The sequence below is a fragment of the Panthera onca genome, chromosome E3 (assembly GCF_046562875.1).
Source record: "Panthera onca isolate mPanOnc1 chromosome E3, mPanOnc1 haplotype 2, whole genome shotgun sequence".
In the NCBI taxonomy this organism is placed as follows: Eukaryota; Metazoa; Chordata; class Mammalia; order Carnivora; family Felidae; genus Panthera; species Panthera onca.
This window is the reverse complement of record NC_138354.1, coordinates 27,321,367-27,337,981: the sequence shown is the minus strand read 5'-3', so window position 1 is coordinate 27,337,981 and position 16,615 is coordinate 27,321,367. Positions and strand designations below refer to the sequence as shown.

Here is a 16,615-nt window from a genome sequence, read left to right as displayed (position 1 = left end):
CCGACCCAGCTACCCTCACTCACAAAAGCGAATGCCTCAACACTGGAAAGGAAGTAAAGCAGTTGTGACGTCAAGCAAGACCCAGGACAGTACAGAATACCTTAAGTTGGGGATTAAACAAAAGACCAGTGAAATCGCAAATAAACATCAATGTTTTCAAGACAACGAAACGGTCTCCACAGGAGGCTGGCTGACTCACCTTGTGAGGGTACAAAGGGCCGAAATAATAACACTCGCTAGACTCAAAGATCCTTCTTCTCCATTCTCGTGAAGAAAAACTTTAATACAACGTTCAATTTCTTTCAACTGATCTTCACAGACAGGCACAGTGACAGCTTCCTGTTTCAAGCGTTCCACTTGCCTAATAAGCCTGCTGTTGATGTCGGCTGCATACCGCTGCAGAGTCATTTCGGTGGCAGTGATGAACTGACACACTGTTGGGGGGGGCTGGGGGGCATACTGCATTTCGTATCTATAAAACCAGAGAGAGGCGCTTGTTTACAACACAACCACACTGGACCCAGGGCGACATGGGGTATCGCATATGATCCTCAAACCTTAAACAGGAGAAATCGTGATTTCCATTTTTACAGCCAAGTCTTAGGAACTGAAGTAACTTTCCAAGATGACTCGTTAATAAGGGACAGATCAATGTTTGAGTTTAGCTCTCTTGACCCAGATCCCCGTCAGTGGCTAAAGAGACTCCGACACTGGGATCCACTTTATTTAATGAGGAAAACCACACTGTCTTAGGAGGGAAAGCATGAGCTTAGATTCTCCTCAAACCAAGAAAAAAGTGACCCGTTTAAAACCCCATCCATCAACCCATTCTCGCAGAAAAAATGAAATATCATGCACACATAATGATAATCATTTGAACACAGCTTTGCTTCCAATCGCACGAGAAGTTAAGCAAATGAAGCATGCCCAACTCACTTCCTGTAGAGCTCTTGACAGCGCTCTACTGTGATGTTACAGATGAGCTCTTCCATCCAGGTCTTCCACTGTTCAATCCGATGTTTCTGAAATATGGCCTTGGGGTACTGCAGAGCCACGGTCGCATAGTGATGCAGCTGCTCCAGGCAGCCCCGGAGCACGGAGCGCCGCTGCTGGAGAAGGGCACCCACCTCCCCCTCCAGCTGCTCGCACTGGCTGATCAAGTGGGCCTGGCCGGCATTCTGTAGAAAGGCTGTCGCTGGCACATAGCTCGGAGGACCTTTTGGTGAAAGAGGACTATTAATACCAGTGCAACTATTCCCTCCCACCCAGCAGTCACTGCAAGGAGCACAAAGCAGAACCCCACACATAACAAAACAACCCCAGATTCACAGGCTCACGTGTGTATCTAAAATAAATCAAAACCCATACCAAGGTCCATTTGTGTGCTGATCTCCTGAAGCAAACTTGCAAGCTGTGTTGCTTCTAAATTACTGAACGCAGCCTGATAATGTGTTATCCACTGTTCAAATTCATTGAGCTTCACCTGGATTGCTTCCTGAACAGCCCTTTGCTGAGTCTGTAGTTGAGTGTGTTCAGAATACCTAATAGGAAGGGAAAACGTTTTTTAATTGGTTCTTTCTTCTACGTACTTTCATAACCTTGATTTTGCTCAAACTTGGGACTGCCTAGTAAGCTCCCTTTTCAATCTTGAGGGCAGTGCTCAAACATAATACCTTACTTCTCTGATTTTTCCCGTAACTCTCTCAACTATACTCACAACATTCTAAATAAAATTCTACCATACCTTCCAGGTTTTGAGTTCTCTTCAGCATAAAAGACAAGAAGGTTGACAGATCTTTTGAATCTCACAGACTCGTGCAATGTGTTGCATCTGCATATGTACCGCTTACTGAGCACCTACCTACTCTGTACGAGGTTCATTCACTTAGATCATTCTAGTTTAATGCTTAACTCAGCAAAGTGGATAACATACCTGCCACTGTACTAATGAATAAGGACTCAGACACAGACTGTAGAGAGAAACCCCAGGTTTGCCTGAATCCAAGTTCATATTCTAACCACTATACCCACCCATCTCCCATAGTTACATGCTCAAACATGTGAATATAAAAAAGCAGAAAATTTAAATGAATTTTTGTGCATTAACATTTTGAAACTGCAGTCCTTGGGAGTATTTTTATCATTTATGTAAACTGCTGTAATAATTCTAAATCAAGTTGACAATGTTTACACAAATGTGAAAATTCTCCTTCATGGCAAATATTAAGAAACAAGAGCTTGGGGCTCCTCGGTGGCTGTCAGTTAAACATCTGACTTGGGCTCTCAGGTCATGATCTCACAGTTCACGGGTTCTGTGCTGACAGCTTGGAGCCTGGAGCCCACTTCATATTCTTTGCCTCCCTCTCTCTTTGTCCCTCCCTCTCTCATGCTCTGTTTCTCCCTCTCTCTCCTTCCCTCCCTCCCTCTAAAATTCATAAACATTAAAAAACTTTTTTTTTTTTTTTTTTAAAGAAACAAGAGTTCAACACTTTTAAACCTGTGTTGCAGAGTGTGAGAAGGATGGTCCACTCCTTCCGCTCCTTCTAGAAACTCTATTTCTTCTAGCAGTTTGCCCTGTAGTTTTTCCACATCTGTCAGTTGCTCCTGCAAACTTAGGTATTCATCTAAGCTGCTGTCCAGCTTGGGAAGCACAACCAGCATCTCATCCCTGTTCTTAAACCAGTTCACCTGTAGAAAGATAATTATGATTAGAAAGATTCTTACAGGGTCAACTGTGAGACAGCATGACACGTGCCAGAAGGAACGTGTTAGATGAACACCCTGACCCTGACAGGGTGATGGTATCACCTGCATTTTACAAATAAAGATAAGCAGGGCGTTCAAGTTCACACAGCTGTAGTAAACGGGGACTCAAATCCCACAATACCATGTAGTTACCACCAAGGCACACAAAACAGTATTGGCATCACTGGCTACTACAATACTAAGATTAAGACTGACGGGAGGCTATCTAATTAAAGAACACCTAAAATAGTCACTGGTAAACACACTGCAGTGTATTAAAAAAGGTCTAAGGTTTTTCAATTCATGAACCCACCTCCAACAAACGGGAGTGTGGTCGTGTGCCTTTGTGCACAACACAAATGTGTTGGCAGCATTTCCTACTAATAAGACATCAAATCGCCCTATTCCGCTGCCCTTTCAATGTTGTACATGACAGTCATCCAAAAAAAATTTTTTTAAAGATAGCTTTAGAGGCACGTGGGTGGCTCAGTTGGCTACACGTCTGACTTCAGCTCAGGTGAGGATCCCGCGGCTCGTGGGTTCGAGCCCCAAGTCGGGCTCTGTGCCAACAGCTCGGAGTCTAGGGCCTGCTTCAGATTCTGTGCCTCCCTCGCTCTCTGCCCCCCTGCTGAAAAAATAAACATTAAAAAAAAATACTATTCCTATGAAAATAACTAAATCAACAGAGTTTCACCCACTTTTTGATGGACATGTTAACACTAATAAAAGGCGGTGACTGTCACTGCCCTCACCTTAATTTCAGCTACTCTGGAAGAAAAGAGGCTGCGGGTGATCTCTCGCTCCATCTCTCTCTTGCTCTGCTTGCTCTCGGCCTGCTGGCCGCCTCCACCGTACACAGCGCCAGCAAACCCGGCCTCGCCCCCAGCCGTCCAGTCCACCAGAGGGTCATACACAAAGGCCTCCAGCAAAGTCAGCAGAGTCTCTCTGCCACGCCGCATAATGTGTAGAACCTGTTTTTAGAGAAGTTTCAATCAGGCTTTCCCCCAGGTTCCTCACTGAAATGCAGTCTTTCATTCCACAAGATCTGTTAATTTAACAGGTACGTGAAAAGGTGGAGAGAAACAGTGTACCTGCTCGCATGAAAGCCTAAAAACACCTTCTACTCCAGTTACACCCAGTGCCGTTTCAATGTTCTGTGTCATTCGGAAAGGGACCTTCTCAGGAACTCTAAGGCTTTTACCTTGAAAAGACAAATGGTTCTGTTTTTGTCCTTTCACCAAAAACATCTGACCCACACGTAAATGTAAAAAGTCCAATTTGATTTTACCTTTTTCGAAGCAAACGTTGTAGTCTATGTGAACCACCTCTCCAGTCGTCATATCTATGAGAACGTTATCCAGATGTCTGTCTCCAAGGCCAATTATGTATCCGACCATAGACATGACTGCAGTAGATCTGGCGTAAGACTAAACAAGAGGGTAAAGGGTGGGGAGAGCAGGCTGTAACACCATCAGCAAATCTCCTTCCAACACAGACTGGACGCTTCAAAATTCCCAACACCATAACCCCGCTCCCTCATTTCTAACTAGCTGGCACTCCTCGGGGCTATGAGCGGTCACGGAGGCTCTGCGCTGAGCAGCAGCACACAACACTGTGGTCCCTGTTGGTCGTGCTCAGTATCAGAATGCTGGATTTAAAAATCAAACTATTTTCAGTCTCCCTAGTTTTTCCTTTTCTCAAGTTTTTATTCTTTCGTTCCATCCATAATCCCCTCTGTTCTGCCCACACACAGTTATGGCCACGCCTCATAAAAATAAGTGCACCTAAGATTCAAATACAGTTCTCGAATTTCCACGTCTGGAGGGAGACAAGGGGGAAGAGAAGGACGGTGAACAACACACACAAGATAGGAAACAGGCAAAAGAAACAGCAATATTGATTACAGTCCCAAACAAAACACATACCTGTGTGACTCTCCACCATTCGTCAGGGGTGGTACAAGATGACCAAAGCTCTTTAGCAAGGAGATTTGGGGGGGTGGCCTCCATTAACTCTTCTAATACCGCCTTCATTACATGAAGAGGCCAATCTCGTCGGGACACATCCAAACTAAGTCCAACTGCTTTTAAAGCAGGGCCAATTTTACTATAATAAAGTTCACTAGGACGAGGTACAATTCCCGGATTCTGAGGAGTTTGGTAGGAATCTTGGGCCTTAAAAAAAAATTTTTTTAAGAAAAAAAATTAACTTTATTTAAACAAAGGTTACTTGCAATATAAAGTAGTATGTTAAAAACTGATTTTTGAGTGGCATTCTCCATCTATCTAGCCAATTTATACACACCAAACAGGTAATTCTTCTGGAAGTTCCATCTTTCTTACAATCTACACATCTTTCTCTTAATTAACTACTATGACTTTACTGGAAACTTGGTCTACTGTTCTATTTTCTCGAGGTTCAATTCAAACTCAACATCCAATTTACATTCTTCTTTGTAACATACAATTCTATTTAAAATTAGTCGTTAATTTGGAATGCCTGAGTGACTCAGTAGGTTAAGCATCCTACTTTTGATTTCTTTGGCTCAGGTCATGATCTCATGGTTTTTGAGTTCAAGCCCCAGGTGAGACGCTGTGCTGACAGTCTGGAGCCTGCTTGGGATTCTCTCTTTCTCCCTGTTTCTGCCCCTCCCCCACACGTGTGCGTTCTTGCTCCCTCTCTCAAAATAAACTTCAAATCTATCATTAATGAATGCACAAATTTCATTCTTCACTGATCAAGTCATTTAACAACATTCAGACAAATATTTAGGTAGTCCCTAATTCCCATCACTAATCTACCCCCCCCAATAATTGTTCTGTAGTCTTCTACGCTTATTTTTTAAATTCGACTCCTTTCAAACTCTTGTTCCTTCCTATACCTAACCTAATTAGATTGTTTTGGCTAGATATGGAATCCTGAAGTTCAGACTAGAAAACTTACCTTGTATGTCTGTAGCACTTGGTACTGTTCCTGGCATATACTCAACACACAGGTACTTAGCTACAATTAATGCTAAATTGAATCCCTAGTCTAAACCAAAATCATAAATTTCCCAGTCACAAAATCACATAATTAACCCTAAATATAAAGTTGTTTATTATTTACATCCTTAATTTAAAAGAACCTGGGTTTCCAAGCTGTTTATTATAAGTTTAACTTAAAAGACCCTAGTTAAGCCCAATAAAAAAAGCATCAAGATGTTAAATATCAACTTACTGAGTGATTAATGACCATACTACCATCCTACCTGCTCCCCCCTATATTTGTCTAGAACAAGACTGTCAAATGTCACCATTTCTTCCTCTTAAGTTTTTATAAAATGTGCCTCAGAAACACTTTCCCAGATACCTTAAGTCTATTCTGTAACATATAAACTTTCCAAAACACTCAAGAACAGAAGCCTGTAAGCATTTCACACAGAACAAGAGACTAATATGCTTTTTTATATATATTCAAATAAAAGTATATGCATATTTGAGTTTTAATCAACCTTCTGTGCTTGTAAGGCGGCCTCCCGTTGTTGCCATCGTTTGTAAAGACCAAATAAAGGTGTGGCTCCATCCACCCACTGGATTAGTCCTGATCGTGTTCCTAGCGGTGTTACAGAATAGTGTCGGGCATGGAAACGGGGCGTTTCCTGGCGATTGATTGTAGCAAACATGGTATTCACAATAGACAGGAATTGCATTATTCTCTCATCCAGATGTAAATCTTCCAATCCTATGGAAACAAAAGGTAAAAGTAGCTAGAGTGGTGACCACATGGGTGTAAAGTGCAATGGGGTGGAGGGGCATGGGGCTTACAAACACACACTTTTGTGTTTCTTCTCAGTTAACAGAAGCAGTCAAAAACTGAGAGCCAAAGAAGCACAATGACAGCATTAGAGAACATTCCATTTAGTCACAAGGTATCAAGACACTAGCATTATTAGCTGTACCTCATTTCTGCTTATATAAGTTCTTAAGCAAAGAGACAGTAGGAAATGGAAAAATCTTACTACACAGCCTCCAACCACTGCTATTCAAAATCACGGCCAGGCTATTCACCTGCAACAATCCTCTCCCATCACATTTCACACACAAAATCAGATTAATCAGATTAATGCTCTTCTTTTAAATCCCACCTTTGAAAAGGTAAGGATAGCTTTTCCCATCTGACCCCAGAAAGAGAAGTTTCTTTGGCTTGGTTTTGGTAGGTAAGATGGTGATGGTTCCGCCCACACTGTGGATTGTGACAGTGTCTCTAGCTGACACCTCTCCAGGAAGAGCAATTTCAGTGTTAGTCATGGCAGCCAGCCAGGGGCTGATTTCTTCAAGACGCAAGATGTAACTTGCACGTTTCTGTGCTCTCTGTTGCAAACTCAGCATTATCTATATTTAGGAGATGGGGAAAAACAAGTTCATGTTATCATTACAGCACTTATTTTCTTCCACATTCAACTGGCATAAAAGTAAACTTAACATACCAACACAGATACTTCTTATTGTAGTGCCTATCCTTATTTGACGTTATGTATTTGGGCCATCCTGAGAAGGGAAATAGTGGTGTGCAGATGTGACCTAGGTGATTTTTACTTTGTTCAGACCAACTTCTCTGTCCAAACAAGCAATGAAATCCCAGCAGATGGAAAGAAAGCACTAATTCAGAAGCAAAATTCAGAGCTTCTAACAAGCTAATCCCCCCACTGTTAAGCTATGTTTGATCAGTGCCAAAACAAATCAATTAAGTCCTCACAATAGAGCGGATGTAACTGACAGCTGTTGGCTATCAAATAGATACACTGTTAGAGCTCTGACCACTTAAAGTATGTAGAATAACACCACAACCCCCTCTAATAATTCGCAGGGAGTGAATAGCATATGTAGGTGTATCCCTGCTTGCAGCTAACTCAATAATGTGCACCTGAATTAATGAACTCTGGGTTCTGCTTTCATGTGAAAAATGTGTAATCAATCCTTAGCGAGGTTTGTTCCATAAAAGGAAAAATACAACTGGGAACACCCCAAGTATCCATGACAGGACAATGGATACACTGTGTCATTTTCCCATATTAGATCAATGTTCACCTGCATACAAAATATGGATGGACCATTAAAAAAAAAGAAAAAAAAACCCAATGCTAATCTATCAATTATGGAAGTAATAAAAACATACATGCATACACACACACATACACCATGTATACACACACACACACACATATACATACATACATACACACTGGTATACTGTATATAACCTCATTTATATTAAGTTAAAAACATCCTTTAGAAATGCATCAGTAAATAAAAACTATTTTTTAAAGTATTCTTCCCATCTCTTCCTCTGGTTTTCTTGGTTAATTTATTGACAAGGAAACACAGAAGCAAGGAACTGCTAATGGAACACAAGCAAACAAGTCTGGCTGGGCCACACACACAATGAACTTCAGGCTTCACGTTAGCCCTCTAGCCTTGTGCTTCTAGTTTACGTCCTATGAATTTAGCATGTACTCTAGTTTCCTCTAGATTGCACTTACTCATTAAAGTCAGGTGGACTTTCTTTCTACACTGTCTTTTAATAGTTTTCTCACTGCTAAAGTTAAGTAAGGAAATTAGGAGTAAGGTAAGGGATAGAGAAAGAGAGAATGAAAGAAAGAAAAAGCTACATGATAAATGTTCTCCTAAAATAATGGTGCTGTTGCTGTACCAGGTCAAAGAAAACACACAATTAAGGGGACCAAAACATAAAAGACAGGATTCTCAAATATTTAAAAACGCTAATCATCCCCAAGTAGCCTATGCAAAACCCATTTCAAAACAGTTACTTATAAAAATTGATGTTGTTCCATGTGAACATTTTGTCCGTTAGAAATATTTAATAACAAAAAAAGAGAGGAATATTCAATACCCACCCCAAAGAAAACTATATAGGTACAAGGTTAAATTTTATAATCTTTATGAAGACAACAAAGCAAGCAATCAATATTTAGTTCGAGGCCAGACCTCTTCCTTGGTTAATTTTTTACAGTATATTCTTCCTTAGTGTGAACCCTCTACAGATAAAAGTTTGCTGCCCTAGGCACACTCACCGCCAAATTCTCCAAATAAAGAAAACACCTTTCTTTCTCCACATTTCTTATAAGCAACTGGTCATAGGTTGCCTTCTAGGGGCCTACAAAAGTCTTCTCTCACATTGCAAGTAAGGAGAGTCCCCATATTTAAATTCTGTATCTCATACGGAATTTCCCATTCTAGTAGCATTCTTGAGATTTTTCTGTACCTCTTTAAAGGGAATCCAGCTGCTTCCAGGCTTTGCGGGATTGGAGGGTGTCTTCAGTTTTTCAAGAGCATTTTCAATTGCTTCACCATAGTTATCCTGAAACCACTTTTCATGAGGTGTCTCCGCAGGGGCCGCGGTGATGCTCCTCACATGCTCCAAAGCGAACACAATGGGCTTCATCAAAGCCGTGTGCTTTTCCCGCATGATAGCAATTTTCTCTTCTCTGGCCAGGGAGGCATAAAGAGTTTTACAAACATGGAACAGTTTAAATGCATCAACTGCAAGTAAATACTATCAGAGAGTAAGCTAAATAAATAAAATACTGGCAAAATAACTTACTAACACAGCACTGTAAAATATCCAGCACATGAAAGAGGAAGCTTTTTTCAACAACTGGTACTGGGAAAACTGGACATCCACTCGCAAAAGAATGAAGCCAGACCCTTACCTTCCTTATACGACATGCGAAAAAATAACTCAAAATGGATCAAAGACCTTAAGAGCTAAGACTTTAAAACTCTTAGGAAAAAAAATGTAGAGGAAAGGCTTCTGGCCGCTGGATTTGGCAACAATTTCTCAACAAAAGGCAAAACAGAAAAACCGGGCTACTATATCAAAAGATCTATTAAGGAGAAGGAGCAATTTCGTGCATCAAAAGATACTATTAAGAGACTGAAAAGAACGCACAAAAGGGGAGAAAATATTTGCAAATCATACATGTGAAAGGGGGTTAATATTGAGAATTACAGAGAGAACTCCTAAAATAACAAAAAAAATTCCCAACAACCCAAATTCAAAACTGAGCAAAAGATTTGAATAGACATTTCTCCAAAGAAGCTATTCAAATGATCAAAAGGCACATGAAAAGAGGCTCAACATCACTAGTCGTTAGGGAGATGCGAGTCAAAACCACAAGCAGATACCACTTCACACCCATCAGGATGGCTACTATATAAAAAAAAAAGAAATGACAAATATTGGCAAGTATGTGGAGAAACTGGAACTCTTGAGCACTTGTGGCAGGAATGTAAACTGATGCAGGAAAACAGCACCAGTTCCTCTGGTGGTTCCTCTGTAATTCAAACATAGAGTAACAATATGACCCAGGCAAATCCATTGGATCATACACAAAATAACTGAAAACGGAGTCCAACAGATACTTGCACACTGATGTTCACCAAAAAGCAACCCAAATGTCCACTGAGAGATGATGGCATGAACTAAATGAGGTATATCCATACAATGGAATATTATTCGGCGATAAAAGGAAATTCTCACATATGCCACAACATGGATGAACCTCCAAACATGCGAAGTGAAACACGCCAGGCACAAAAGGACAAATACCTCTGACTGCACTTACATGAGGTACTCGGAGGAGTCAAATTCAGAGACAAAAAGTAGAGTAGTGGTAAAGAGGGGCTAGGGTTAAGGAGCCATGGAAGGTTAGTGTTTAATGAGTACAGAGCTTATGTCTGGGATGAATAAGTTCTGGAAATGAACAGGAGTGATAGTTGCACAACACCGGACACACGCTTACTGTGACTGAATTACACTTAAAACTGGTTAAAGTAACAAACTTTATGTCTTGTGTATTTTACGTTACAAGCGGGGAGGGGGGCAGGGAGCGGCTTTGTTTTCAGAGTAAAAGCGTATGAAAACGTACTTGCGTAAGGTGTTGTTGTTCTGGACTCTCTTCACCTCATCTTCCAGCTGCTGAATTCGTCTCAGGACATACATATGTTGCTGTAACAGAACTCCCAACCAGAGCTCATCCCAGAGAACAGTGACCCTGCGCAGCTCAGCCACAAGCATCTGAACCTGCGACACATGGTACATCCAAATACGCTCAGCTACAAGTCCACACACCCAGCACAGTTCTGCAAACACTAGGAATTACACGTTCACTGTGTGCATCTTTGATTCATTCTACGAGCAGAGAACCTTGATTAGTGATTCTATCAATACTGATTTGTAAAACCGGTACTGACTTGTAAAAGCTCATTTAGAGTAAAAACTCTAAAGGTTTTTTTGTTCTTCAAATACGGTTTCCATGACAGTGTTTATGGATGGGTTCTAGGTTGTTTTATGGGGAGGGGGAGAATATAATAAAAGCTGTTTTAAAACATATGAATTGTGCTTTTCTGTACCTGTAACACCATGGTTGGGTTTGCAGAGGACAGTTTATCGACAATTTTGCTGTAGCAATCCTGCATCATGGCCTGGTCTTCATTTAATCCACTTTTAGGTTCATCCTTGTTGCTATCCTGAGAGGCAGGAGGACTTCCTCCCTCACATTCAGAAACCAGCAATTCTTCTCCTTGAATATTGCCAAGTAAAGTTGGAATTGCAGAGGAAAACTTATTTCCTATGAGAAAATGCAAGAATAAGGTACACTTTGGAAGTTTCTCCTATGCGCCTATGTTAAGAAAAACATCGGTAATCTATTTGACTCCAAGGGCACTCACTTTAATTTGCCTTCTGTGCATTAAAATGACCAAAAATCATGGATCTTCTGCCTTGTATTTATTAATATTATAAGCAAGTAGAAGATAAATGAAAAAAATAAATAAATGAGCCTCAGCACACAAAGCTTTCTCACAGCCAGAGCCCTCTGAGCTTCGTTTCCTCCTTATCCACCATTTACTCAACTCATCAGGGAATCTGATTTCTCCAAGCCTGAATGGGTTACTCTAAGGCTGAAGGTCGCATGTAAAGAACATGCCCCACTGTGGGACTCAGCAGTTACTATCTCAATAAACCGTAATTATTATTATTATTATTTATTCTCGAAAAAAGTACGAACTCCCCAACGCTGTAACATAAAGCTCAAAAAGTTTACCTAACAGACATTCCTTGCAAAAGACTTTATATTTAGAGCAGAGTAGCAGTGTTTTAATATTCCATACCTGAAGCCTGTGATTCAGTACTAAGTGATATGGTGCCCACTATTGCAGGGTACAGTATGAGATGTGGGGAATCTTGAGCCACTCGGCAGAGGAGGTTACAAATACTCTGGCGCACATATACTTCAGGATGGTTTAAGCGTGAGAAAAGCTGTGGAATAATTCCTTCAGGATAAGAAGAAAGAAAGATACTTTAAAGTTATTAAAAACTGTCAACACAGTAGATGCAAACGCGTAAAACCTGACATATGTCAGCATCAGTTCTAAGAGCCTCAAATTCCTCTCTGTATTAATAACAAAGAACCCTAACAATAGCTCCTGATTTGCACGTTTGGTTAGGGTACAGAGCAATTCAACAATGTTCTGGCCAAATGTATTTTCTAAGAATGCCTGTAAAAGACAGACACAGATCATTTTTTAACACCCGGCATATAAAATTTTTTTAAAAGTTATTTTCACCAGTATCTCCAAAATTCATCTTGCATGCATAAAGCTCCTGCTTCTCAGCCTTCTAGTTCTCTGAAAGGTGGGAGACAAGAACATGTAACGTACAGGTCACATATTCTATCACTAGTGTAGCTACTCTGTAACACATTCAAATAATAAACATAAAGGAACTACCATTTTTTAAATTGTTTTCTATCTCCTACCCAGAAATAATTTTCCTGAAACATTTTATTTAGACCCTTACCTCTCCATGGAGCAGTAGGTGTTGTTTCCAAGCCACGTTCCAGATACTGCCTAAGCTCGCCGGCATGTTTCACGAGCAATCTGAGCAGGCGCAGGGTGGCCATCACAATCACATCATCAGTGCTCTGCTCTGCTCTGTGACTTAAATGTAGCCTAGGGTCGTCTTCATCTAAGGGAATCTAAGGGCAAAAGATGAAAGGCAGAAACAAGAATACCGTTTTCGTCTGCTAGGTGAGAGATGTCAAATACACTTTCTCAGAACAAAACAGTGTGCTACCTACCTGCCCAGCGTTGAGTTTAAGGAAGGTAAAATATGCACTGCAAGACAGCTTGTAGAGGCTGAAGATTCGATCTACAACTTTCCTCCACACTTTAATAACTCCTTCTGTTGCACTTTCATCAAGTTCTGAAAGCCACGGGCAGCTGGATATTAACTGACGCCAGATAACATCAACCATGTCGTCTTCCTCGTTATCTTCACCTTCTGTTATCTGAAGCGTTATATCTTCATCCTGAAGAAAATTTGGGCATAAAATGCTATTGAACACAAACTGAAAAGGGGAAAAAAGGTATATGATTTTCCTATTCTACAAAAGCATTTTTCTCGTTGATGGAAAATTCAATTACTTCACACTTAATTTTATACATGCTAAACCAGTATCAATACACTCCTCTGTATGATGTTTTACTAACGTAGCTAATGAAGACAACTCCGGTGTTTTGCACCTTAAACGCTTCCAAATTATAATGTGATGTTCTGCCGGCAGAACATTAAACATAATCTGTTCAGAAGGTTGAGGCTAAATGTTCACAGAATTCACTCACAACAGACCCTGCTCTCTTCATAGTACTGGGCATGTACAGAACACCAGCTCTGGCAGACAGCGATACATGCTGAAGTCCAGAGCAAGACGAGGTTAGGTCAGCGAATAAAATCCCAACTTTTAAAGTCTGTATCTACTCAGTAGTTATGACATTCTAGAATTGACAGAACTCTGAGCAGAGAGGGAATAAATCCTACAGCTCGTTTAGTTCACTAGGTTTCAACTCTGGCTATGAAGTACAATCACCTAGTAAGCTTAAATACGTGCGCATATGTCCCACTCAGCTATCTGGGGTGGTATGCAGGCACTCGTGTAGTTTAAAAAGGTCCCAAGCTAGTGTTAAGAACCTAATTTCTGATCAAAACACCTAAAAGAGAAATTTCATTCCCATAAAACAAACTTCACCTATTTTAATAACAGGACCTTAAAGAAATGATTTCTCAAGAAATTACATTTTTCTTAGAAAAGTATCATAACTCACTTTCGTTTTAAAACTCAAAGTTCTGATTTGTAACAAAAACTGCCTAAACCCTATTCAATATTTAATCAAGTATATATAAGATCAACCTCCTCGAAATCAATGAATTAAAACCGTGATCCTGACACCATTTCTCCCAACACTACATCATATTTTCCTTGCCTGAATCCCCGCTGGCCGACAGACAGCCTGTCCGAGAATACCATAAATCCTCTCTTTTTCTTCCTCAGTTATAGTGTCTGGAAGCAGATTCTGAACTTCAGATTTTTCTCTAGGCAGCAGACGAACACCTTCTCCCTGACTATAAAAATAAACAAGTCACTAGCTGCAGCTATCAAAACATGCCATGTCAAGTTACCAAAACCTGTCAGCAGACATTTTGTCTCTATTTTGCAATGCATTAGCTAAGTTACACATTTTGACATACGTACCTGGCATTGTCAACTACCTTTCTGCCCCACCTATAAGCCCAACTAGCCAATGCTGCCCAGGATTTGGCTACTTCAGGTGCCTGTACTGAAGACAGGTGATACAACTGTCCCAAAATGAAGTCAGGCTCTCCAACTCCAATATGCACTGCCATGATGGACAAAAAAATAAAAATAAAAATAATGAAAGAACTCAGCAATGCTACATTCATAAATTTCTAACGGCACTCCCATTAACATTTTGGGGTTTTATTATCTGTAAGCTATCAGTAAGTTCCAGAATATTACAGTGCAAAATTTGACAAAGGAACACATTTCCTACTACGCTTTTTGAAAAGGCTAATAAACTGAAATCAACCACTCAGCTTCCCAAGTCGGCTTAAATTATCACCCTGTAAACCACATAAATATCTTTTACGACACTTTACATAAAAACAGTTCAGGTGTAAATTATGCAAAGAGCCTAAATGTCCATCAACTGACGAATGGATAAAAAAATTGTGGTTTATATACACAATGGAGTACTACGTGGCAATGAGAAAGAATGAAATATGGCCCTTTGTAGCAACATGGATGGAACTAGAGAGTGTTATACTAAGTGAAATAACCCATACAGAGAAAGACAGATACCATATGGTTTCACTCTTATGTGGATCCTGAGAAACTTAACAGAAACCCATGGGGGAGGGGAAGGAAAAGGAAAAAAAAAAAGAGGTTAGAGTGGAAGACAGCCAAAGCATAAGAGACTCTTAAAAACTGAGAACAAACTGAGGGTTGATGGGGGGTGGGAGGGAGGGGAGAGTGGGTGATGGGTATTGAGGAGGGCACCTTTTGGGATGAGCATTGGGTGTTGTATGGAAACCAATTTGACAATAAACTTCATATATTGAAAAAAAAAAAAAGTTCAGGTGTCAGATGTGTTGTGCAATGTCTTGAATTATGGATATGACTGGTTACTTCCTTGTGATTAGATTAAGTTGAAGCATTCTGGGAAAAGTAATACATAGGTGCTAAGTATACAATCTCATTCAATCAGAAATTCATGAGGTAAATGTCTTTATCCACAGTTCAGAAGTAAAGAAATCACCTGCTAGAATGTCATATGCCAATGTAAGATTTATAACAGTCACCAGACATATCCCTTATATCAAGACTATATAATATACAGATGAGAATGATTTCATAAAACCAATGTAAGAAATCAAAGTCCTATGCTTCATAACAACAATAATGAAAGTATATTCTCATGCTTTGGCAAAAAGGTTAATTATCTCCCACTCTGTAAAACATGGACAACGGTACCTACCATAACAGGCTCTCCAACACTGAATTAACTACCCTATTTGTCAAGTACCCTATTATTAGCACTAGTGTCAAAATGTGAAACTTTCATCTTTCAGTAGTTTCTGTGCTCTATCACCCAAGGAGACCACAGGCTACTATTATCTGTCTTTGTTGCTCCTTCTAGTGTGTGGTGACATTTAGCTTTCTGGGGCAGGGCCGTCTTGCCAGCAAAAACATCTAAGTGCATAAAAGCACCGTGGTTAGGGAAGGCCTGGTGGGCAGAGTTTTAAGTGACTTGCACGGTAGCATTAGATACTAAAGAAATGTGTTTTACTTACTTCCAGGCAGTAAAATACGCTAAATTTCCATAGAAACAATTTCTGTGGCAAATTACAGCCAGTATAACATTGTAAACTTTAAAACAGGGAGAAATAACTTCTAAAATTAATATTTAAAAAAAATTTTTTTAACACTCATTCATTTTTTGAGGGACAGAGAGAGAGCACAAGCAGGGGAGAATCCAAAGCAGGCTCCAGGCTCTGAGCTGTCAGCACAGAGCCCGATGCGGGGCTTGAACTCATGAAACACGAGATCATGACCTGAGCCAAAGTCAGACGCTTAACTGACTGAGCCACCCAGGCGCCCCTAAAATTAATATTTTAAAGCTAATAAAATAAAGATATCCTACCTGTAGATTCGCTCTCTATCCGAGGATATTCTTCTTCCATCGTATTAACAGATGGCAGTTCTATTAAAGCGAGTATGTTTTTAGACAAAGTAGAAAGACCTGTGAAGTTTTGCTGTTGCTGAGCTCTATAAACCTGTTTCAGCTGCCCTGAAATTTCTTTCCATTCTGCCTGGATCCATTTGGCTAGTGTCAGAATGGACTTGGCAACCGCATATTCAGCTTTGGCAGACTTGCAGAAAGATATGGCACAAGAACTCAACATTTCCATTGCGTGTGTTGACTGGCCTACAGAAAACCAAAAATCAGAC

General features: G+C 40.3%; 1 protein-coding gene across 4 annotated transcripts in view; it reads right to left on the bottom strand.

Moving 5' to 3' along the window:
- SMG1 (SMG1 nonsense mediated mRNA decay associated PI3K related kinase) overlaps positions 1 to 16,615 on the bottom strand; it is a 137,836-nt gene that overhangs the window by 21,390 nt on the left and 99,831 nt on the right. For all 4 annotated transcript variants that reach the window (XM_078440084.2, XM_078440082.2, XM_078440083.2 and 1 more), the window contains 19 exons: positions 16,308 to 16,592; positions 14,339 to 14,483; positions 14,070 to 14,208; positions 12,887 to 13,117; positions 12,607 to 12,784; positions 11,919 to 12,080; positions 11,160 to 11,377; positions 10,676 to 10,830; positions 9,010 to 9,232; positions 6,872 to 7,118; positions 6,239 to 6,468; positions 4,671 to 4,919; positions 4,034 to 4,172; positions 3,837 to 3,946; positions 3,498 to 3,716; positions 2,498 to 2,688; positions 1,369 to 1,541; positions 937 to 1,216; positions 200 to 472 (listed from right to left, as the gene is read on the bottom strand). In XM_078440084.2, coding sequence (XP_078296210.1) covers positions 200 to 472; positions 937 to 1,216; positions 1,369 to 1,541; positions 2,498 to 2,688; positions 3,498 to 3,716; positions 3,837 to 3,946; positions 4,034 to 4,172; positions 4,671 to 4,919; positions 6,239 to 6,468; positions 6,872 to 7,118; positions 9,010 to 9,232; positions 10,676 to 10,830; positions 11,160 to 11,377; positions 11,919 to 12,080; positions 12,607 to 12,784; positions 12,887 to 13,117; positions 14,070 to 14,208; positions 14,339 to 14,483; positions 16,308 to 16,592 — 3,847 coding nt within the window. The remainder of the gene's footprint in view (positions 1 to 199; positions 473 to 936; positions 1,217 to 1,368; positions 1,542 to 2,497; positions 2,689 to 3,497; positions 3,717 to 3,836; positions 3,947 to 4,033; positions 4,173 to 4,670; positions 4,920 to 6,238; positions 6,469 to 6,871; positions 7,119 to 9,009; positions 9,233 to 10,675; positions 10,831 to 11,159; positions 11,378 to 11,918; positions 12,081 to 12,606; positions 12,785 to 12,886; positions 13,118 to 14,069; positions 14,209 to 14,338; positions 14,484 to 16,307; positions 16,593 to 16,615) is intronic.